Source organism: Castor canadensis, chromosome 4, assembly GCF_047511655.1.
Source record: "Castor canadensis chromosome 4, mCasCan1.hap1v2, whole genome shotgun sequence".
In the NCBI taxonomy this organism is placed as follows: domain Eukaryota; kingdom Metazoa; phylum Chordata; class Mammalia; order Rodentia; family Castoridae; genus Castor; species Castor canadensis.
The window spans coordinates 89,271,862-89,293,252 of NC_133389.1; the positions used below are offsets into that span (position 1 = coordinate 89,271,862).

General features: G+C 38.3%; 1 protein-coding gene across 15 annotated transcripts in view; it reads right to left on the minus strand.

Moving 5' to 3' along the window:
- Positions 1 to 21,391, minus strand: part of Nckap5 (NCK associated protein 5) — a 927,122-nt gene that overhangs the window by 272,687 nt on the left and 633,044 nt on the right. For all 15 annotated transcript variants that reach the window (XM_074070604.1, XM_074070603.1, XM_074070605.1 and 12 more), the window contains one exon: positions 17,393 to 17,480. In XM_074070604.1, the coding sequence (XP_073926705.1) occupies positions 17,393 to 17,480 (88 nt within the window). The remainder of the gene's footprint in view (positions 1 to 17,392; positions 17,481 to 21,391) is intronic.

A 21,391-nucleotide genomic window follows, 5' to 3' on the forward strand; every position in this document is an offset into this window, starting at 1 on the left:
CATCTGTAAAATCAAACGTGCAGACAGGATAACTCAAAGGCTTCTTGCGGCTCTAATTTTCTATGACTTTGGTCATCTGGGAAAACTCAATTTAGGAGGGTAAATGCTTAATATGCTACTGAAGCTTATGATTATTTATTTATTTATTTATTTATTTATTTATTGGCAGAGGGCTTCCTGCTTGCTAGTCAAGTGCTCTATCACTTGAACCAAGCCTATAGCCTGGTTTTGCTTTTAATTATCTTTCTGATAGGAAGTAACTAACTTGTGTTTTCACCTGGGAACTGGCCTCAGACCTCAATCCTCCTAGTTATGCCTCTCACGTAGCTGGAATTTCAGATATGCACCACCATGCCCATTTCATTTGTTGAGATGGGGTCTTGCTAACTTTTAGTCTGGGCTGGCCTCAAACCATGAACCTCAGGATCTCTGCCTCCAGAATAGCTGGGATTACAGGCATGAGCCACTGTGCCATACTGGATTTTTAGTATATAATGACATTAATGTTATATCTTGCAAAGAAGATTTCTTATACAATAAAATCTTTGTGTTCCCCTCCACCCCAGAAGTGCATTTGTATCTTCCCTTAAAAAAAAAATTCTTTTCTGCTGTGTACTTCTCTTGGGTCTTAAGATTAGGGCCCATCCTAGCCCAACCTTTGAATTTAGCACATTCCATCCCCTCCTTGTAAGACAGGAATGGCCTTCAGTAAGAGTTCAGTGGAGGACACTGCTAACATTCCTAGGAATTATGTCCAGCCCCAGTCCTCTCTAAGGGCGTTTGTTTATGGAAGGGATCATTCCAAGTATCTCTTGGTTGAACAGTTTTAGAAAAATAAAGCAAGTTCACTCATGGCTTTATTTCCATTCTTTTTCTTTTCCTTTTTTTTTGTAGTGCTTGGAGCTTGAACTCAGGGCCTTCACCTTGAGCCACTCCACCAGCCCAATTTTTTGTGATAGGGTTTTTTGAGATAGGGTCTCACGAACTATTTGCCAGGGCTGGCTTCGAACTGCAATCCTCCTGATCTCTGTCTCCTGAGTAGCTAGGATTATAGACATGAGCCACCAACACCCAGCTTATTCATGTTTTTTAACTGAAGTGGACATATGCAGATGGCAGTAATTATGGTCCTCTGTTGTAGATCATTTTTACTTTTCTGATGGAGACCATCCTTATCTCTTAGCACTGTGAGGGAAAAAACCCAAACTATCCTCAAGTATTTGCCATTTTTTAACTTGAAGAAGGAAAAATGAAATTATGGGGATATGAAATAACATCCAACTTTAGCATGCTACTTAGTTGTAGAAGTTAGAACAGAATTTTCATTTTGAATATCCAACCATGTGTCAAACCCAGCTATTAATTCATAGTAAAAATGAAAAAGCTATAATTTAGGACTGCTCACATAAGGCAGAGATTGGGATAGTGTTAGCATGAAATCTCAAGATCTTTCAGGCACACAAAAGACAATGGATAACATCTAATATTCATGCAACATCTCAGAATTAAATGCAGTGAGCTCATATTTTTTATATACTCACTTTTATTTTATATACCTATTTTTATTTGGTATATTTATTTTTATTTTATATACTTCTAGCAGCAGGGATGGAGGGCAGATATTCTGGATCCCCTTTGTAGACACAGACATGGGGTTGACTGGTTATTAAGTGGCCTGTTCAGCAATAAGCATCAGAGGCAAAATTTATATGCAGTTCTGATTTCAGATGCCATGCTCTTTCCATAGACGGAGTGGCCTCTTTCGGACTTTCTCTTGCATGTAGAGATCCCTCTTTAATGGTAATTCCATCTGAGAATGTGTGCTTTTTATTCAACCATGAAACTGCTACAGGCAAGCAGCATGTCTCGAAGGCTCCCAGGCCTTTTCTCCACGGAGTTGCTGATTTTATCAGAAATGTCAGGTCTGGCCTCAGATGACTCTCAGCAGACTAGGCTTTGCAAGCCACTACCCCTCCATGGTTAATGATGATCCAATTAGTTTAAAACATAAACACACCATAATGCAAGCTAAATGGAAATGTAGTGAGGCCGGGAGTCTGCTTGACAGTCACTCTAGTGCAGCCTGGTGGCTTCAGCTTCTGTGATTTATTTACTCATTTGCTTTCTGGTGGTGGGGAGGGTGCACGGAATATACTGTCACTTTAGATGGCACTTCAGCAAATACCATAACAATGTTCCCAGGATGGCTAGCAGATATTGTTCAGCACTAGCGTACTAAATTTTAAAGGGGGAAAAATAGCGCCAGATAAATCACAGGATTTTAAAAGAACATCCCAATTTGTTCACAGTTTAACATTACTATAGTCAGGCAAAACATATAAAACTCTTCTTTTCCATCCCTGGATTTGACTTACAAAGTGAACGAAGCACACAGTAAAATCTCCAAGACTAAATGTGTATGATGGATACGAGAACAAAGTGCTTTTTTTATGTCTCAGATATGATTCCACAAACACTGGCATATCAATCCACATCTACTCCATATTACTCTTCACTCAAAACTGTCCTCAATATTGCCAACTATCTTCTATATTGAACATTACATTAATAAATTTTCAGATGATACTTTTATTGCCTATTCCATCTATCAGTGACATTTATTTCCTTTAAAAAAGGTTCAATTCTAAAGGAGCTTTACATAGAGGAAAACTCTGCTGTGGAATAGAATAGTGTGAAAAGTCAATCACTGTTTTCATGAAAGGGATGCTCCAGGTGGCTGGGCACTTAAAATTAACAAAAGAAATCATGTACTTGTAACCCATGAATGGTTGCGTATAACTGGGGCAGAAAGAAACAAAAACAGTAAGAATGTCATGTAAACAGGAAATTGCATATAGCTAATTAATCATTATACTTAAAAGCTTGAAGGTGGGTGAAAAAAATAACTCACAACTTAAGTTCAAAATCCGCAATTTGAATTTAGTCTCTACTCCAACCCAGTTTTTTGAAAGAATTCACAGGGCAGGGGAGCCCAAAACTTCCAGATGGAAACTGAGCTCATGGGCTCAGCAACAGTCATCTCCACATGAACTAATAATTTAGTCATTGACTTGTCCATGGTAGGTGGTGTGACTATATTACTGCCACCTTTTGTACAAATCAACAGCAACCATATGTCTGAGCCATATGCCTGGACAGAATTTTAACTTAAGATAAATTTAAGCAATTTTAAATTTTCTGTCCAATATGTTGTAAATAGATGAGCCTGGAGGACGTATATTAAATGAAAGAAGCCACCCACAGAAAAACAAATGCCACAGGATCTCATTTATATGTGGAATCTATAAAAGATGGGCTCATAGAATCAGAAAGTAGAATGATGGTTACCCAAGCTGGTGAGGGGTAGTGCAGGGATTTAGAAAATGTTGGTCAAACAGTATAAAATTACAGAGATAGGAGGAATATGTTCAGGAGATCCATTGTACAAAGTGGTGATTATATTTAATGACAATGAACCTGTACTGGGAGATTTCTAAGGTACACATTGTAAGTGTTCTCACTGCAAGGAAAAGAAAGATAAACATGTGAGGTCATTGTTAATTTGCTTGATTTAGCTATTCCATAATGTATATATACACTAAAGCATCATGTAATATGGACACTATAACTATAAACAATTTTAATTCGTAAATTAAATAAGATTCTGTTTCATGGTCCCAGTAAATACACATTTTCAGATGACAGTCATGCCCCAATTTTTTTTGTCAGGAAATATGATCAGTATAGTAGCACAGTTTCTGAGTTTGTTAAACTGAACTGATTGAGAAGCAATTTCCTAGGAAATTTTCCTAGGAAAAAACTGTAAGCATTCAAATGCAGTAATGTTGAAAATAATACTACAGATGGCCTCCATTCATGACAGCTTGAGTTAATGAGAGAAAATTCAACTTCACAATGAACAAATTCAATGGGCATGTAATAGAAACCAAACTTTGAATTTTGATCTTTTCCTGAGCTGGCGATTCATGGTTTGACCCTCTCCTGTACTGCTGCTGCCCACAGATCCACAGGATCATCAGAAAAAACAGCTGATACACTACAGTATACTGTGTTGCCAGCATTTTGGAATACAGCTATTCAATAAATTACATAACACAGTCAACACTTTATTATAAACTAGGCATTGGTTTACAGGTTTTTGCCCGACAGTACGCTACTGAAAATGTTCTGAGCACATGTAATGTAGGCGAGGCAAAGCTATGATATTTGGTTGGAGAACTGCTTTACATGCATTTTTCACAATATTCTCAATTTGTGATGGGTTTATAGGAACATAACTCATTGTAAATTGAGGCACTTCTTTAATAATAAATACTTCATAAGGAGAAGAGAACTAGTAAGTCTAATTTCAGAAAACAGACTCTACATGCAATTTGCCAGGTCGCACTTATAATGTAAGACAATCAGGAATGTTTTATATATCACACCACTATCACCATACCTTGTCCAACACAGAAGATATTCAATAAATGACCAATATTGACTAATATGCTGATGCTAGATGAGGGATGATGTCACCGAGTTTTCTTGCTGATGTCACTGTAAGTGTAATACTGAACTGCTTAGATATTCTTAAATACTTTCAAAGATAGTATCTCACCATGTAGCCCAGACTAGCCTTGAACTTGCCATACTCCTGTATCAGCCTCCTGAATACTAGAATAAAAGGCATGGGCTGCTATGCTTGGCATAGAAAAACATTTTTTTAAAAGTATTTTGCCATCATAAACATAAAGCAGTGATCGAATATTTTCACAAAATACCCAATCACCATTAAATTGATTTCCTCTCTTGGAATGAGATTTTGCATGACATCTCCCCAGCATCTCACCAAGAAGTATACCAACTTTTAAGCCATAAAGTTGTCTGTCCTCAAATATCCTTGAAACTTCTGGAGACTCAGACAGAGACCCACTCCCAACCAAGGTACTCTATTCCTCCCGTCTTCCCCCGTCTTGGGGTTCCCAAGAAGAACAGCTCTAATGAATTACATCATCTATACTTATCAAAGTCAGATGTGAATTATTAAATAGTTAATATTTTTGGAGGCTCATGTAAGAAAAGAGAGAGGTCTCACCTATTTGCACCTAAATGGAACTTTAAGCAAGAATATTATGTTTCTTCTAGAACAACTTATATAACATCTGCCCTCTAGTCAGCAAAACTCCAGGCAGATGGTAGGGCTCAACTGTTTGAGGATTTTTACTGAAGAAATTTTGCCAATCATACTGTCCTGTTGTGTGTTTTGACATTAAAACCATTGTTTTCCCTAACCCTTGGAAATGGCAGAAAACAATCAGATGAGGTGGTGCTCTTTCGTGGAGTGGGATATTCATTCTGACAAACCACTCACAGTCTCAGTGAGAGCAGAGAGGCAAAGAACTGCTTGGTGAAGACAGTTTTAAACCTGCCAGATGATTCATCTTTGTAAAAGGGAAAAAATTTAGGTAAATTAACAGGAAATAAGTATGATCCTAAAAACCAATTAGAAAAGTCAGGATAAGTACACGAAAGAGCAATATGAAAGTACACCTGAAACTTGGATAAGGTAACCATTTTCTTCAATAAAATCTGAGCATTTAAAGAATTAAATTGGGCAGGATGTGATTCCTGAGACAAATGGTTCTCCCAGAGAAGTTCTTGTAACAAACAGCCTCTAAATTTCACAAAGGCCATCTTCATGCCAAGCAACCAGGTGTACCTTTCTGTTGCTACAGGGAGGGGAGTAAATGTGAAACTAGTCAGTGAACTAAGGTCCTAGTTCTAGGTCTGCCATTCATGGGAAGTGTGGCTCTGATAAAGCTAACCAAGTATCTGGGATCATTTACTTACATGCGAAATGGGGTGGTTGGATGTAGGAGGTAACTTTCAGCTCTAAAAAGTCAGTGACTTCAAATTACTGTCTTGCTCTCCACTGCTTCCTTTGAGCACCTAAGGCTTACTGATCAAATGACACAGTGGCTAATCCTCATGTCTCACACCTGAACTTTTTCCTTGGGAAACCATGGGCAGTCATGACAATAAACAGGTGGAAAACATTACCTGTGCTCTTGGCCACTCCAGGAAATAGAAATTATGCAAGACCTTCCAAGTAACCCTGGTCTCCAAAATAAAAGAATGACCACATTACAGAGTCCTGCCAATAGTAACCAGGAAGCATTCTGGCTGTAACTGCCACTATGTAGTAAGGAGGCTGTTTTCACAGTCTCTCTTCCAACTCATCAAACTCAAAAGGCTTTGTGTGCCAAAGACTATCACAGTCCCTGATGAAAAAGTCACAAGTGTTAGGGTTCAGGCTACTCTGGAAACTCAATTCTATGTACCAGTCTTTGAACTGGTTGGTTTAAGAGGGGTTGACTGTGAGGGTCACAGTCAACTGGAGCCTGGCTGCCCATCCTCTCTGCCAAACTTACACTATATTTGCAGGGCCTTTTAGTGTGTCAAGGAAAAACTCTTTGTTCAGAAACTAACACTTGCTAATCATTTGAATTTTAAAAAGTAAAGTAAAACATGCCTCAAGCTCAGTTAGCAGGCAACCCTAAGTAATCTAGAAGCCCTCCTCTTAATGCAAGTGAAATTGCTTTCCACATTCAGTACAGCCTTCCTAGTAGCTAGGTTTTCTTTAATGCTACGCTTCCCCAATACCCCAATAGTTCTTACCCATGCAGCGTGGGGTGTCTGAACTAGGCCTGCCCCACACTGCATGCATTTTCCTGAGTGATCCCCTGATCCACATGCTCCATGCCCACTGCCTCCCCAGCAATGTGCTCACTAGTAACCTGTATAGTGAACATAGCTGGTAGGGAGGTCCCTAGAGCCCTCAGAAGTTAAGTAACTCTCCAAATAGAAGGCAGCTTGTAAATGGTCAAGCAGGAGCTGAACCCAGGCTGTTGGCTTCTGAAGGCTTTACATTTACCCATAATCCTCTGCCTCTTATCATAAGCATTTGCCTCTTCTGGAGTTCTCATAATCCTCTGCTTTTTCTCAGAGTACCCACAATCCCTTGCTGACTCTTGTCAAAGTACCCATAATCCTCTGCTATGTCTCATCAGAGTACCCACAAGTCTAAAGATCTTTCTATTTATCTGAACTGGATTGCTTTTCAAAGACCAATGCAACTCCCACCTTCTCCAGAAGGCAGCATGCCCCTTGTACAGAAGGCACTAACCTAGATTGGCTACTCCAAGGGAAAATGCTGGAAGTAAGTCAACAAAATGTGGGTAGAGAAAGCTTTAGTGTGGTGAGCAAGGAAAGTGAAGTACACAGCTAAGTCTAATGCATTGTAGTGCAGGCGTTCTCAACCCAAGCTGCCCACTAGAACTGGCTTGTGAAGATTTTGAGACTCCTCAGGCCCAGGCCACACCCATGCCAGTGAATTCAGAACCCCTGGAGTGCAACCAGGACATCAATAACTTTTAAAACTCTCCAGATGACTCCCAGACACAGCCGAATTTGAGGATCACTGGTGTGAAATGTAATTAGTGAAATCCCTGCAAGATCATGGGGCTTGAAATCAAAAGATCAAGTCCACTGCAGCCTGACTCAGGCAGTCTGACACTCAGAAAGTCAGCAAAAACCAGTTTCTTCACCTATAAGGTGAACTTGAGCTTCCTGCTCTTGCTTTTTTAAAAGGTCAATGCAAGGATCAAATGAAATCATGCTGTGAAAGTACCTTGTAAACTATAAAGCACATATTAATTATTTTAGTGCCAATTTTCTTACTAAGTCCCCAGGGATAATGTTTAAATGCTCAGAAAAAAAATGAGGTGATAAAAATGCACAAGAAGAAAAATAAAATATTAGAATTAGAAAAGTTAAATATAGTGACCCAAGAGAAATGTAGCCTAATTTACTTTTTATTTTGTTATTTATTTTCTTTTTGTCTTTTCTTTTTTGGTGCTGGGATCGAACCCAGGGCCTCACGCATGCTAGGCAAGCGCTGTACCACCAAGGTACATCCCAGCCTTAATGTAGCCTAATTTATATCTTAAAAATATGTTTGCAATTTTTTTGTAAATTGCAAGAGTACTTGCAATGAAATTGCTTTCAGATCACCACTTATAATTAGAGCAGAAGCTTACTAATTCAGACTAAGGGATAAACTTGGCCTTAATGGGGAGAAATGGGATTACTTGCTAACATTAATTCAGTATGGAACAAAATTTATTAGAGGGTGGAGTGGCAAATCTACCAAACAGAACAATTCACATTTGGGGGGAAAAAACCATATATCTTAATCTATTTATAAAAGGATGGAATTAACCTGAATGAGAGCCTTGGCTATTCATTTAAACAGATGAATTGAGAACATAAGCCATTATAAGATGCAATTTTTTTGGGTCTTCTACGAGCCAATTCTTTGGCTTGTTCCAAAAGTGCCTTTGAATTTGGCTTTATACTTGATGCACCCCACAGAAGGCATAGAGCAAATGGCACTGAGCTAGCAGGTGTGGCTCTCCCTATTTATTTATGATAGTACCAGCCTCACACCTGATCTGAGGATAGCCATGTATTCGAATACATGGGAAAAATTTAAATATACCAAGGCTCAGACTCACCTGGTGAGAACTCTGGGTTACAGCCCAGATAGGTCAAGAATGCTATCACACCCTGAACCCTTCTGTTACAGTTGAGTCCTAGGAAGACATGTTTTTGGGGTAGGTGGCCAATTTTTGTAAAGCTAAAAACTTCTGTATAGGGCCTAGGCCTATACAGAAGAAGCCTCTGGTACTGCTCCCTCAGATATGCCTGTCAGGCCAATTAACATCCAAATCCTGCAAGGGCTTAAAAGCAGACAAGGGGCCCCTAGTCAGGCTATTTTCCTCCCATGCTACACCCAGCCATTTCTCCTCATTGCCATGCTGTTCTGGCTGTGCAGACAAAATCAATAAGGACAATATAGCTGAAAGGTTACTGTATAGGAAGATCTCAGTAATAAGAGAGAATGTGTGTGTTTTTCTAGAAGTTACTTTCCACTTTTTCTGAACTATTTTCTCATTCTAAAATAGTACATTCTCTCCCAGACTGTTTTATCTCCATTTCACGAAACATTAATAAGCCATGTCCTTTAAAAAAAAAAAGCCAAAATTTAGGTGAGTTAAGAATGTAAGGCCAAAGTTCAAGGATTGATATCGTGATTCTACCCTGTTCAAATTCATTTGCTTCCTAAAACAAAGAAATAACTGATATGCCTGTTTAATAACCTGAATTGCCCAAAGTATTTATCTAAGCCACACACTTACTAAAGGGCACCATCTTTTGGATTCTCTCCACAGAACCTCCTGACCTGAAAAGCATCCAGGGTATTGAAAGTAAAGCCCAGCCCTGTGCTGAAATGAGCTGAGAAAGCAGAGGGTCCCTGGAGCAATAACCAGCTCACCTGTCAGAAGCAAAGGCGCTTTTTCAGGGCACTATTTTATTCATAGGTTATATTTGTTTCAGAAGAAATACCACATTTTACTTTTACTTGAGAAGAATTTAGTTCAAGGGTCAAAATATCTAATAGTAATAGTATTCTTATCTGAACACAGAAGTGGGGAAGAAATTGAGGACAAGAAAATTGAGTAAGAACCTATTTAACTAGGGATATTAAATTCCCTGCTAAGCATGTAGGTAATTATTCAAACTTTCAGTAATATTATTTAAAGCTCCCCTATTCCTTTAAAAGTATTTAGTATGGCTTTGGTATTATGAGGCAAATACACTCTGTAGTCAGTATGTCAACAAGTAGGTACTCCTAAAGGAGACTGCTTTAAAAACTTTTAGAATTCTGAGAAATATTTATGTAAGGTTATAACTTCATCTTGTACAATTATTTTGAAAAGAAAAGGAATGTCCATCCTGTGTGAAGAGAAATACACTTGGCTGTCATGAATCTAAGCACACATTTTATTTGAAATTTATCTGAAATTATTATATGAATAAAAATACAGCTTAAAACAAAACAAAACAGGAATAAAGAAAACAGCTTCCTCAAAGAACAGATTCAGCTCTTTAAAACTGAACACACAATAAAAATACTCCAGTTACTATCATCACCCAGCAGCTGTTAAAAGTTCATAGCAATTCACAAAGAAAAGTCCAAATATCTTAAAGCAGAATCAAAAGCACTTGAGCCTGAGATTACAGGCCACACACGTAAATAACAACACTCAATAAAAATATTTCATATCCCATTTGTGTGTAATTTTATAAATAACAGTGACAGACTTAACTACTCTATCCACAAACAGTAGAATTTTAGATCGTTTGTTCTGATTAATGTGCATGTGTTCAAAGTACTCACTGTTGATCTATGCATTTGCATTTGTTTACTACATTTTGTAAGTTAAAAAAATGAAAAGGAAAATGAAATAAAAGGAAACAATTTCTAAATAGCTTCCATGAATTACAGTTGTGTTCTCTAATGAGTTCACTTCTCTTGGTTAATTAAATGCCAGTGTACTTACTGAAACAAGTATTGTATATGAGAATCAGTAGAGATGAATGCAGCCTGGGCTGGGGTTAGAACAAGCCTCTGAACTTCAGCTCCATTTTCTGGTTTGCCAAATGAGGGGAAAGGTTGTGGAAGGAAGAATGGGTGTTGAAGCACCTCACCGTTGAAGCCCAGTTAGCTGATCCTCATCCAGGTCCCTCAGGTGACTATAAGGCTCAGTCAGGACTGAGAAGACCTGGAAAATGTTGGCAACTTTCCAGCTCTTAAACCACAAATACTTCAGTCTTGCCATGTATTTATATGTGTTCACGAAAAGAAAAATGCTATTAAGTTAAAAGTGTGGAAAAATTCACATTTTATACCAGGGATATTGCTATGTAAGGGAGATTTTTCTTAGAAAAGGTATCTTTTCTAGTGACTTTAATAATGTAATTCTTCACCCCTAACTTTTCTGTCTGTTGTACTTAAATCTTGGATTTGCATGAAGTATACTTAAATCACTATAGGGAAAGAAGGAAGTGAAATTTAAAACAACAAATTTCCAACCACCCGTGATAAGAATTATAATTTGTGAAAAATTAACATCTCTCCCAGGCTGGTCTAGGACTCAGTGAGAAAGGTCCCAGATCATGTCATGTGCTTTCTGTGCACCACGAGAGGAAATAAATATGTATACTTGATGATTGGCAGGTTTGTAGGATAACTAGAAAAGGTCCATTTCCCAATGCTTAATCACACCTGGAAATTCTTTTTAAAAAGCTGTTGAAGAATTTAAAAAGTAATTTTGATGTGCAATGAAGTCTCATCAGATGAAATAATTTGGTAATAGTAAGGTGCTGGGAGAGTGAATATGGTCAGGTGTATAACATGCATATATGAAAACGTCACAATGAGACTCATTACTTTGGATAATTAATGTATACTAATGAAAACTGTATAAAGATAATTCATGAAAAAATATTAAATTGGTAGATGGAGACGGAGGGATTGAGGACTGAGCGTAGTACATCTTTGGAAATAATGGAGATGGACTCAGAAAACACAACAGTTCAGGGCTCCCAAAGAAAGTAGAATTAAGACAGACAAACTTGGATGGCATTGTAATTTTGTTGATCAGGATGAATTCTGTATAATTCCCACTGGGACAATGACTTCTCAAGTCTGTTGACAAAATATCTGCTTTCCATTTTTATGGCTGCCTACTCTGGAGCTCAAGAGACCTAGCACTGGTAATGTATAACTATTTAACTTTTCTGAGCCTCAGCTTCCTTTTTGGTAAAATAAGGAAAATATTAACTCTTTTAATGGGTTCTTTTGAGAATTCAATGAGCTCGTCCTTGTAAAATGATCAGAATAGTGAGTGGTACACAGGAGGTGCTCAGTAAGGGTTGACTACTACTGGGTCCAACAGGGAGCTATGCTCTATGTGGTCCTTTATGATAACAAGGCCTTATAGGATTATGAAGAGAAGTATCAAAATTCCAGAGTCTTAGCGCATGAAGAAACCCAAGAAATGATCTTCCTAAGGGTTGCTCTTGGTTAGAACACATTTCAGTTATTCTGCATACTTTTTTAAAAATTCATTATGCACAGACTAAGAAATTTTCCATAAAAGCCTGAATATCATCTTTAGAAACACATGGCCACACGTCTTTCCACAGTGGGGTGTATTTCTGGGTCATCCTAATCCATTGCAGCTAAACTGCGGCTGCCCGCTGGAGAGTATACAGAGACTTCCAGTTTGTCACAGTCCCTACCACACTCTACTATTTTGTTGCCATTAAACTAAGTGTGGATTACTGTAGTTTCAAAATCAAACTTTCATCCTGTTAATGAAAAAAAATGAAAACCCTTCCCTGTATTTATTTCTTTATCAAAAGTGGACAGATAGAATGTAACCTCCCAGAGGGTATGTGACTTCTCTCATACTTGGCCCATGTTAGTGACAACTGCAGCCATTTACATTTGTGGTCTTAATTTAGTCTAAGACCTGTTCTTTTAGAGATATGAGAAACAAGAAGCCCAGAGTTTAAGTAACTATGTGAGGTCATGTCTTGTTAGTGGCAAAGGCTGTTGGCAAATTTGGGTCTCTTCTCCCTAGTTACTAACTTCTACTTGCCCATACACATTTTTTTTCCTAAATAAATTAGCTAATGTGATTCAATTCGCATTCCATAGTGAAAAGGGGGAATAAGAGGAAGTACATCAGGTATAATGAAGAAACACAGAAGGTAACTGGGCCACAAGTGGCCTGTAAAGGGATCATCAGCGCTGGGATTATTCACACTCACTCAGGCTGCCTTTGGGTATGCATTTTGACAGATGAAGGAATGATGTCCCTCTCCAAACAGTTGCTCTATTTCATTGATGCTTAATGGCCCTCTCTCATGTCTAATTATGATTTTTTTCTAACATAAGTTTCCTAACTTATGTTATGAAATGGCAGCCTGAGAGATAAGAATATATAGCATGACACATAAGAAATCCCAAAACACCTACAGAGAATGAGCTGGAAAACTAAACAGAGCAGGAGGGAAACAGATGTTTTTTCCTTGGACTCCTCTAAAGACCATCACTTCAGGTCTTGTATTTTTCCCTAATGAAACGAGTTTGTCCTCGGTTCACGTGGCACCTTCTCTGTGCATAATGATAATGTTTTATCACTCAGATGCTTGTCTCTTCCATAGGGGACTAGAGAGTCAAACACTTTATGGCTTATTAAATTATCTCAGCTTACTTTCATTTATTTTTTCTTTTTGTATTTTGAGACTGTGATTTGCAGTCTGCAATTTTAGACTGTGCCCACTTTCACTCCACCATCAAAATATTTCAGATACATGGAATATTTTCCATGTATCACATCTAGGAGAATCTGTGACTGATTTCTAGGTCCAGCAGAGATCTGCCAGAGATTGTCTGAAGATGAGCAAGATGACATCTATTTTAGAGGCTATTAGAACAAACACATTGTGTAAGTGCTTTATAAACTGCAAAGCACCAAACATATGTGTCTTGACAGTCAGACTTTGTCCTAAAACACTGAGGGCATAAGATGTTCTGAGAAAGGAAGGTCATGGGAGTTATGAGGAAGCTGATGCTCTTGTGCATTTTAAGAGACAACAGAAAGAAGAAGGGATTATTAATACTAGGTCTTAGGTAGGTGGTAAGATCTCCAGGGAGAACAGAGCAACAGATGGCACTCTCCTTTATGTTCTGGAACCTGTGCAAGCTTTTTTTCTGTTTCAGCTTCTATTGCACTGTTGAATGTATTATCCTTATTTGCCTTCCCTCTACCACCTCTGAACTGAATCTATGTCAGGCATCTTTGAATCTCTAGAATTTAGCACAGTGTCTGCAGGTTACTGCTAGGCCAATGAGTGTTTCCAAATGTAATAAAAGGAATAATTCCTCTCTCAAAGATGTCTACATCTCAACCCCCGAGGGTTGATAAAATGATACCTTACATAGCAAAAAGGTACTCTGCAGGTTTGTTGAACTAAGGATCTTGAGACAAGAAAATTATCCTGGGTTATCCAATTGGGTCTCAAATAATCACAAGATTCTTTCAGGAAGGAACCAAAACAGGAAAATAAAATGTGATGACAAAAGCAGAGACTGGAGTGATCTGCTTTGAAGATGAAGAAAAGCCCACAAGTCAAGGAATGCTAGATTTTGGGAAAAGCACAAAAATGATTCTCCTCTGAAGCCTCCAGGAAGAACATAGCCCTAACTCTGCTTTAAGACTTTTGATTTCTAGAATAATCAGGGAATAAATTGGTGTTGTATTAAGCCACTAAGTTTGTTACAGTAGCAAGAAGAAACCAATATACTTCTATAAGAAAGTAAATGAATAACTGTCACTTGGATGGATGATAGATGGATAAATGAATAGATGAAGACAGCTCTAGGTAGAAAGAGGAGAGGGACCCAGGTTTGGGCCTCAATTTAAACTAAGATAATAACCAGCTGGATAACTTGGGCCCCATCATTTAATCTCTTTAGAATTCCTGAGCATAATAGGTGAGGCTGTGGAGTCAGGGTTTGAATCCCTTCTATGCTACTTCCTACCTGTGGATTCTCAGACAAGTGCTCACCACTGTGAGCCTGCGGCCACACTGAGATGGGATGGTGACAGTACCTTCCATAAAAAGTTGTTGTGGGGACTGAATGAGTTACAGTCTAGTCTCATTAGGTGGAGTAGGAAAACTAGAAATTTTAGACACATAAAAATGTTATTAATATCATTTCAGGCACATAACTTGAAATCATAACAATTCTCAAAATTAAAAAAAGTCAAGGACCAAACAGTGACCAAGCTGGTAAACCTGTAAACCACTGATTACCACAAGGTGAGACTAACTTCAGCTACTGAATGGTAACACCCATCATGGTCCAAAACAATTCATTCTAAATGCTACAAGTTACAAATCATACAAAAAGCACTATATTAGGTCTTTAAGAACACACCACTGAACAAATGCACACAAAAGCAATTTGTATGGGCCAGGAACAAAGAAAGCTATCATTCTGTTGTTACAGTACTAGCTCAATGACGACAGCTTTAGAACAAACGTTTGTACCAGGACGGAAAATAGAACAAACTCCAGTTTTCCCAGGGGCCTAAGCTTTACATGGGCCTCAAGGTCCTTTCAGAGAAACTGTGCAAACTGGAAAATCTGAATCAGGTATGTTATGTTATGTTAAGAAGCAATAAATTCCCCAGCTTTTGCCCCAAACAGAGCATTTGGCTTTTGGGAAGGTAATAACTATGAGATCCACTAGTGTCGATGTGTATACCTTATATTACCTATTTTGCTATTATGAGTTATATTAGAATACTAGAATTTGACAAATGGAGGGGACCTCCCTGGGCCTTAGTGCTGTGCAGACCACTTTCTCTTCTTTTTCTTCTCATTTCTTGAATTCCAAGAGCATAAAGGTATGTCTTAGAAACACAACAAATTTTTTTAAATATACAGCTTGCCTTTATGAAGTCATGTAACCCATGTCCCCTTCTCATTTCATAGATGAGAAGCCTAACATCAATTAGAACAATGACTAAAACACCCCTTCTCTAAGGCATAAATTCAAATTAGTAACTATTGTCTCTTGAGAAGGAAGAGATAATGTTCTAAGACTAATGGACAGGGTAGAGAGGAAATAGTTTCAAAAACACATTTTTACAAGTGTTTATGTTTTTGAAAGTAGCTTCCAGTTTCACAAAATGAATTCTAATAATGATGTTAAGTGTCCACACTACATATTTGACTAATAACTATTAGAGAAATTAGGGGAAAAAGTGATCCAAAGGAAATAAGAATCAGAATAAGAGATCCTCAGACAGGAGACTGGAAAAAGCCCAAGTACAGTGCTGCCTTATTTAGTTCCAACAGAGCATATGTCACCTGTGGGAGGGAACAAATCATCTATATCCCTGATTCACATGGCTTTTTTAGGCAACATGGAACCATTTAATGCTGAATCAAGTTCCACTCTTTACTTATACCTCAACTTTCTACCAAACAAACATAAGCTGTAGGAAAGACTCAAAGCCAGGGGGACTTACATCCTTATTCTAATGCTAGGCAACCATACATCAGGAAAGCTGAGAATGCATGCCTTTCTTAAAGATCAGAACCTCAAGGAAAAAAAAACCTTACACCCTTTCTCTAGGAACTGGATTGCAGAAATCCTTCTAGTGTCTTTGTGGTACTAACTGAAATCTCCTTCGAGGTAGCTCAGGGCAACCCCTTGTACTGTATGGAGATGGAGAGCAGTTGTCTCCACCTTCATAAAGTAGCCACAGAGTTCTCTCAAGTCAACTGTTGAAAACACTGACTTCTTAAGGCTAACTATGCCACAATCTTATAACTGTGTATGATGCTTTGACTTTTATTATCAGGTTCTTCCCAATCCCCTTCATAATACGTTGGCTTGCAAAACCCTGAACACATGAATTCTGGTGAGCTGATGCAAAATCTTCCTTAACAGGTTGGTTCCTATGTTTGCCTTGCTAAATTCATTTGCTTTTTAGTTAGCTAAGACCTAGGGATCTCCAGTGATTACCTAAAATTTATGCCCATTTCCTTGCTTTTGTTAGCTATTTAAACTTTCCAAGAATAGTTGTACAATGAGTACTGTGTCTCTATTTGTGATTTTCAGGGATTTTCAATGAAAGTCCTAAATTTATCCATTAAAAGTGCTTGTGCTATTTCTTTTTCCCACCCTGCCCAAATCTCCTTATCTGTGTGGCTAACTGGAGCCGCACTCAGACTATATGTGCTGCTTACTAGCCTGGCCACCATCTTCATGTCAAGGACTGTGGGGTATGGACTATCAGCAGGAGAAGATGGCTTGTTATTTCATCGACTATTTCCTCTTTGGACCTCTTTACACTCTACATAGCCAGGTACAAGGCCAGACCCTTATCTTTGACATACAGGCCCAGAACTCATCCAGCTCTTCTGTGTACCCTTCATCTCATCATTAAATTTTGCATCTTTGCAGGTCATTATTTGGTTACCTTGAGTGTTGTGAAAATTCACACCATTGCACTGCATCTTAATCTATCTTCCCCTCTACCCAGAATACCCTTTTCCTTGTTCTCTACTCTTCAGGCCCATCTCAAATGTCACATCTCTGGAAAGTAGTCCTCAACTTCTCAGTATTTGTGAGTCACTCCTTTTATGTTCTCAGAAAATGTTGTAGTCACCTCTCTTGTAGTCCTGACCACAGGACACTACAATGCTTTTATAGGTGTCTCTGTTTCACCATATTTTTTGCAGCTTCCTACAATCAAATCTATGATCTGTTTCAAAGTTAGAGTTCAAGAAATGAATGACTTAAGCATGTATATGATTCCTCAATCCAGATGTGACTGGATGGCTCCATAAGAAGCTGACTGGTGTCCACCCAGTAGTAAGAAAGGTGATGTACCTGGTAGACCAGTGTATTAACAGTTTCTTCTTTTTTCTGCTCTGGAGATCCTTGACTCTGCAATAGGTTTCGTACTGTTTCTTCCATCCTGAGAAACAAAAATATGAAAAATTTCCTATTAACATTGGTTTGTGCAATTGAGTAGAAATAGCTTTTCAGGGTTATTTCCAAGCATAGGCCAGGAAATACCTTTTCTCTTCTCTCTCCTTTATCCCTTGTTTTAAGAACTTGAGTGTTAGGGACATAGCTCAGTGGTAGAGTACTTGTTTAACAAGTTCTATCTCCACTACCACAAAAGAAAGAAATGGAGAGAGAGAAAGAGAAGGAGGCAGGTGATTGGGGGGGGGGAGTGAAGAAGAAGGAGGAGGAGAAGGAGAAGAAGGAAAATAGAAAGAGAATCTATCATGAAGTCATTCAGAGTCATTCTTCAGAATATATGCCTCTGAGTTACCTTTCTCTTTATCATTCAGGTCCCCGAACATCTGTCCTCATGCACACATCTCCCAACATTCCTCTCCACTTCTAATCATTCCCTTTTAACTCAATACAATGTCACCACCTTAATCTTCCTGAAACATCACTTGATTTTTTTAAGATCAATTTTCAAAGTTAACAGATATTACTCAAGTGCATTCTCTCTATTAATAGGCTGTCATGTCTTCCTGTGATGGTCTTTCGATATCAGCACACAAAGACCTACCTCATTCTTTTCTAGTACTTCCTAGTGTCAATGCACTATAAGTTATTTAACCATTCCCCTACTGAAGGAATTTAAATTGCTTCACAGTTTTTGCTAATGCAAGCAATCAACATCTTTACATATACATCTTTTAACATATCTATGAGTATTTATATAGGCTATATTATGACATATGCTATGTATTATAATCCTACTTTGTTTTACATACTACCTCCAACGACTGCCCATTCCATCTCCATTTTTACACACTGGCTTGTGCTGTTGCCACTCATCGTTATGCCAACCGCCTCATCTTAACATGTCCCTTCCATCTTTCCAAATCTACCTCAAGTTCTACTTTGTAAGATCATCCTCATTGATCTTCAACTTCTTTGAATTCTTATGGCCTAATACTCTGAATCATTCATTTTTATCACTTAGAACCCACTCATTTTAATGCTCAAATATTTCATAAATGCACATTTTACCTCCTAGAATAAATGATGCAAGTTCATGCAATATATTTCTTCTGGGTCTCCCTTAATAATGGATAAAGTAGGCACTCAGTAGACAGCTTATATTTGTCAATTCACAAAAAGAATGAAGTATTTATACTGTGCCAGGCATAAGTCAAATATATTCAGACTGTGTTTGAATGGCTTTGTCCTTGGGTCTGACTCAAAGGCCAGAACTCTCCATGCAGGATGCTTCAACTCAGTGTACCAAAGACAGTATTCTCATACTCTGAACCTGATTTGGTTGACTTTTCCAGTCATATCCTGAAATATGTATTTTTAGTAAGTCAGTATGATACTAGTTTAAGAGAGCTATGGGAAAAGCAGACTGACCCAGCCTCTTCTTCTTACCAAGGGCTTCCAGTGTGACAAATTAAGGGCTCAAGAAAACCTATGAATCCCCTAGGGTGGCCAGGCCAATAGTGTTACAAGGAGAGCATAGGTAAAAGTGCCAAACTTTCTAATAAGGCATATAACTTGTTAGCAGCAGAGTGAAGAACATGCAGACAACCTGAGACATCCAAACTTGGATTATTAACTAGGGAAATTCTCCCTTTACATAGAATGGCACCAGTACCCATTCAGGTTTCCCAAAAAATGACAGACATGGGTTATGGGTGCTCAAAAATGATTTGTGACCACCCATTTATGCCAGACACCACAGCAGCTGCACAACCAGCTGGGCAAGAAGAACCTGTTCCCTATATATTTTTTATTATATTTTTGTCATATCTTAATCATTATAATGTACTTTAAAAATATCATTAAATCTATTATAAGATGAGAAATCTGAGGAGTACAGAAAGGTTAGGCAGCTTACTTAAGGAACCATGGTTAGTTGGATAGTGAGTTAGAAGTAAACCATTTTTATTGACCTCAATACACCAGTCTCATTCTACAAGACCGTACTGACTTTCACAGAAATTATTTCAGATGAAGGAGAATCCTGTTTACTAGGAGTTTTCTTTCTTTTTTTTTTTCTTTTATTATTCATATGTGCGTACAAGGCTTGGTTCATTTCTCCCCCCTGCCCCCACCCCCTCTCTTACCACCCACTCCCCCCCCCTCCCTCTCCACCCCCCTCAACTAGGAGTTTTCTTGCTGACCACCTTTTGGATACTGCGGCCAAGGTAGTAACCATATCATTTCTGACCTACAGAAAGCTTAAGCTCTGGCAGAAGAATAAAATTAAGCTTATGTGAAAAAGAAAAACCATAGATGTGAAGAAGTCATGAATTCTGAAATAAGTGATTAGAGCTAACTTCTAATAGCGTATTTCATTTTCTGTGCACAATTTCTTGCATAGCAGTGGATTTTCCATGCTATTTGCCAAATCTAGCATAAACAAGGTCAATTTTGGTAATGGCTCTAAGACTTGGTGGACCCACTTGTTCATGGAAGGTTAGGGATTATTCTTCTAGTTTTTAAAAACTGTGCCACAGTCCTACGCTTCATAAAGACATTTCAGCCAAACAATGGACTGAATGTATGACAATGTTTATGACATTACATCACTAGTGAAATCATAGCTATCTTAGTTTGAGTCAGTATCCTCTGTGATACTGACATGATGCAATTGTCTAATATGCATTTTTGAGAAAGTATCCCCATTGTTCAGTGATCACAACTATGTTCTACTTTTTCTTTCCCACCTTAGCACAGAAGCTGGATGTCTGACTTTTTTTTTTTTTTTTTGGGTGCTACTGAGGTTTAAATTCAGGGCTTCCTGCTTGTGAGGCAGGTGCTCTACCATTCGAGCCATGCCTCCAGCCCTTTTTGCTCTTGCTAATTTGGAGATAGGGTCTCCAGCCTGGACTTTGTCTTCTTATTTTAGGCTTCCTATTGTTGCTGGAATGATAGGCAAGCATCACCATACCAAGTTTTTTTCCATTGAGATGGGGGTCTTGCAGACTTTTTGTCCATGTTGGCCTGGAACCATGATCCCATGGAGCTAGGAATGACAGGTGCATGTCACTGAACCTAGCTATTGGTTAAGATGGGGTCTCATGAACTCTTTGCACAGGCTGGCCTTGAACTGTGATCCTCCAGATCTTAGCCTCCCAAGTAGCTAGAATTACAGGTGGGAGCCATCAGCGCATGATTTCAATGTCTTATTTCTATCCCAAGTACCCAGATAGGAATCTGGTCTGAATGTTGTCCAGTACTTAGAAGCCAGCTAAAATAAAATCAAGTGTGTTATATTTTAATAACTTAAAATATAATTCTGTCTCAGTATATCTTGTTGAATTATCTTAGAAATTCTTCACATAAGTTAGTGATCAAAAGAAAAACATCTATCCATCTTTCTCCCATTCTTTTTGGCTTTATACTTTAAAAAAAAAGGAAAGGAAAAACAAAGGCAAACAGGAAGCTGTTTAAACCATTTAAAGCAGTCCAGAGCCCTCAGTAAAAGTGACAACACTTTTCTGGAACTACTCTATGATTAATTAAAACCAATTCCATTTTCCAACCTACAAGAGGGACCTACCCAAATCTTGGTTAAAAAAAAAATCAGGCTGTTATATCTTTTTATAATCTTTATGAATCTGGTCACAGAGAAAATGGTTTGAACCTGATAAGAATATACCATAATTTATTCCCTGGTGACATCTTTTAATTCTCATTTAGCAACCCTCTATTTGCTTGAAAGTCAAAGACCGTGAAGAATCACCCATTGTCGTTGATGCCCAATGACGTTTTGCTTCACTTTATTATTTTGATGTATGAAGGTTCACACTACCAGTCAGCACACAGACAGCATTACCATCTGTTTCCCTACTCCAGTTCAGACTTGGGCAAAGCTTT